The following is a 4,277-nucleotide window of genomic DNA, read 5'->3' as shown; positions in this document are numbered from 1 at the left end:
TCGTCTTTTAGCTTAAAAATATCTGAACAATCTACATTTACTTCATAGTTCTCGAATCAATTACATTGTCTACAAACAAATCTCTATCTTACGAACAATTTGACGCTTCACATGTGAAACAAAAAGATGCTGTCATTTCAATCTCTCTGAAATAATGACAGATTCATGAATGTCCGGTTTTCGACACTTTCATATCTCGAATTCGGCAGATTTTTAATATGAATAATTTTTATGTTCTCAGCTTTTTAACCTCACATTTCGTCCCAATCATTTCGCAACAAATGCCACATGAGAAGAAATGAATTTCATGAATGTCAGCATAACTGATGAGAATTGAGAGATATGAGTAAAAATAAGATTGACAGTTCATAATTAGGGAAGTATGTTGAAGTTATGCTTTGCTTTTGATTAAAAAAAATTCTTTTTTAAAAGAAATCAGAAAAAGGATAGAAAAACACAAAAAGTTTTGTAATGAAAGAGGATAAACCAGGTGCCATATTTCGTTGCAACTAAAATACCGAAAAAGAAATGAGCAGCACTTTCACAGAATTATGAAACAGTTCAACGAGATCATTAATTATAATTTTAGCAATCAAAGATGGAAATCAACTGTGATGCAAAGTATTAGAAAGAACAACTCCAAGTTCCTGTAAAATACGATCAGCCAAAGTGATTGTACTTTCTGACATCTTTCCATAATAAATTTTAATTTATTCATATTTTTGCTCTTTGAAACAACTCGACACATATTTTTAAACTCTGATTATATTTTTAGAAGTTAAAGAACTGTATAGAAAAAGTGGATTGATCATGTTTGGATGACAGCAATAAATATCCAAAACGGATGTGAGATAATGTACAAGTGGTTGCAATTTCGAATCATTTCGTTCATCCGCAAATCCAATTCAAATTACGATATCAGATTCTTTCTAGATAAATTCTCTCTGTGCTAGGGATGAGACAATATTGTTACATATGCCGCCTGGTATAAGCATTTTACGATTTGTCATTTCCTCGTTCCCTCTGAGAATTAACCAAACTACAACATCAAAATCATGAATAACTTTAAAATTATGAAAATGTTTTAGCACAGAAATTTTCATGACAGTTCTCATTCGCAGCAACAACGTAGTAAATTGTAATTGAAACGAGTTCCGCTAATCCTAACCCCTGATTCTGTCATCCGTCTTGACACACATCACTTCCCGTTTCAGAAGCTATGCTGCTATTGCTAATTGACATTATTATCTGGCAGGTGCAAAGCCATATAGCAACTCCAAACACCTACAGCAGTTAATTTTAACTATTTTAAGTGCTGCGTCAATCCAGTCCGGTATACAAAAGCAAGACGAAGAATGAGTATAAGAAAAGGCTGGATGAGGGACACTGATTCACTGAGTTTTCCATCTTGGTAAATTTAGAATCTAACTAGAGAGAGAAAAAGAGAAAGATATATTGCGCCCCATTAGTCATGACGATCTCCTTTATTTTATCTTTTCCTCTTCTTATTTTCAGTAAAGAGACCTTTTCTTCTTTTACGTAATTAGTTGACTTCGGCTTACAGAAGACAAGAAAAGACGAAAGTAGAATGAATGACAAAAAAGTGGCCTTCGGAAATTGTAGTCGAGAAATTTCCCTCAACTTAACAGAATTTTGAGATGTGAAGTTTAGAAACTGTCCTCGAAATATGGGAAATGTTCGATGAGACAATGATATATATTATTCACTCACTAAAATATCGCATGTTTTACACATGTCCCAACAGTGTATATAACAACAATAGCACTATTAATCGTAAAAAATGAAAAAGCAATTTCTCAGAAGGAGCAATTATAACACTTGTCATCTCGTATTCTCGAGACTGGGAAGAATTTAAACTGCTTTACAAACATTGTTGGCCTACAAGGGAAGAATCTGACAAAAAGGAACTAGATTTTGAAATTTAGAATGAATGAGTTGTTTACCAAGAAATGATAGAATTATAATATCTTTGGTCTATATTCAACAGCAACATCCTTTCATCTTCTTGCATTATGACACGGTTCGTAGATATCAAAAAGTTTTTCCTGTATCCATAACTATAAATTGATGATTTCAGAAGAGAAAGTATTGTTAGAAGTTAGAAGTGACAAATGGGATTAGAACCAAAACTGACATTAGGTAAACAAACAGAGGGAAAGAATATACAACAGAATGCTTATATGATCAAAGCTTCCTTACGCACACTTTTTATTCGTTCATTCTTCTAGAAGACAGAAAGAAAAACGATAGCTGAAATTTAGAATATTTCGTTGATTCGTATAGGTTGATATATTACCCTATGCTAAGGATATCAAGCTAAAAATATCCTCTTGGCTACCGGATGGGAAGTAATGCATGCGTAAAGTTCCTCTGTTCGAGTAGATCGGTCAGTACCACTCATTGTGATCATCAGAGTAACAATATAAATGATGAAAAGGATAGCATTAAATCAAGGGAAGAGAAAAAAAGACAATTCCAAACAAATTTTAACGATTAGCATATAGCAAATCAGTTTTTAAGAGATTCATCCCCCTTCCTGAAGCGTACTTATCTGGTCCATACATTTCTGTTTACGCGAATTGATGCGGAAAGCGTTGGCCACAAACACTCCCTAAGGACAAATGTATCATGCCTAGTCCTACGCTCTTCCGAATATTCACAGTTAGATTCCATTATGTTCAGAAGAAGGAAAGGCTAAGAGATTAAGACCACTAGTGAAAGAATTTGAACTGAATAAGCATCGATCTACAAAAATATCCGTTAAATTTATAAGCATATTTACATAAATGCTGCAAATCGAGTCTTTCAATTGATTTACAAAAAGGAATTTGAACTCAGAACCATATATATCCATCCTTTCATCTGCCACTCTTTCCACTTTTAAGCTCCATTTAGTGTTTACAAAACGATGGTAGGAATTAGCAAAACTGATTAATCATTAGCAATAAAATCACACTATTTAGAACTCTCTCGCTTTATCGAACGATTTAAATCGAAAATTAGTTAAGCAATTTAGAGTATCGTTAAAATACGAATCAAAGAAAAAGTATGTCCTGTGTAACTTGAAAATCTTTTGGTAAAGTGCGAACATTTGTCGAAATGAAGTGATAATGTGGTAAACAGTAACATGAACAATATAACTGAAAATGATTAAAAGTCGCATTCAACACCTTTCCATCCCTTCCCCTCCACAAATCTGTGAGATATAATTCGAGAAAGCAGTGGGTTTCAATATATTTCAGAATTAAATTTGAAAAAATTTCACAACATAACTAGAGCTATGTAGTAGTAGATAATATAGAATAAGTGGAGATAAAAAAACATTGGAAAAAGAGACTGTCCTAGTCATTTTGATACTTGGGCTTATTCATACATTATCTAGAATCGAGGTCAACTCAAGATAGCTATTTTTTACACCTAACTATCTATATATATAATCTCTCTAGTTCTGATGAAATAGGCTTCTGAAATCGTCGAATGAGCAAACCCACTAATTAGTTGTGAATTTAGGACTAACAAGCTCATTTCTATTTTTTGTTGCGGACAATATTAGGGAAAGCTTATCGCTAATTTTTTGATGATCACTTACAAGCAATTTATGATTTGTCATCGAAGATTTTTTGATATTTTCAAAAAGAATCATTTATTGTTGTGCCACTGATTTCCACCACTTGGCTTCATTTCATCACTTTACCTAGACTTTGCATTTAAATCTTCTCATTAAAGATCCCGTTAAGTATCGACATTCTATATCATCGCAGTACTGAAAATATAGCTTAGAGGTAAAATCAGAACAAAATTTGATTATTTTTACCCTGAAGTTTGCAAAATATCCATGGGAAAGAGCCCAGATGTTTGCATATCTATTCCAATTCAGGCTAGTAAAGTAGCTTGGCAAGACTGTAATTTTTACCAGAAAACCAGAAGAAATTAAAAGCTAAAATGATACGGTACATTATTTCTTCTAATGAACAATATTAGACTGTTCTTCAGATCTAATATAGGAATGGTTGTAAGAAACCGATTGCTACTTTTTCATCCTGCACAACGAAACACATTTCATAAATAGGTCTTTTTGGAAATGCAAAAATTGTTTAAAATTGGAAATCGCAGGAAATCTCGGATGACTGATTTTCAGATACTGGCCACCTCCGGTGACAAAACCAAGGCCGCACTGTTAGCTTCTTAGTGGAATAGGAAAAGGGGCGACATTTTGGTGTCTCTTCTTTCTTCGGAATACTCCCGCCTAGCGTCAT

General features: G+C 33.3%; 1 protein-coding gene across 1 annotated transcript; it reads right to left on the bottom strand.

The window, feature by feature from the left end:
* Positions 1 to 4,115: 4,115 nt before the first annotated feature.
* On the bottom strand, positions 4,116 to 4,277 carry LOAG_08292 (hypothetical protein; the record flags this gene model as incomplete). Its single annotated transcript, XM_003143824.2, has 1 exon — positions 4,116 to 4,277. The coding sequence occupies one exon, from the start codon at positions 4,275 to 4,277 to the stop codon at positions 4,116 to 4,118; it is 162 nt and encodes a 53-aa protein (XP_003143872.2).

Source organism: Loa loa, assembly GCF_000183805.2.
Source record: "Loa loa unplaced genomic scaffold supercont3.75, whole genome shotgun sequence".
Classification (NCBI taxonomy): Eukaryota; Metazoa; Nematoda; class Chromadorea; order Rhabditida; family Onchocercidae; genus Loa; species Loa loa.
The sequence above is the reverse complement of the archived record's forward strand: the minus strand, read 5'-3'. Positions and strand labels throughout refer to the sequence as shown.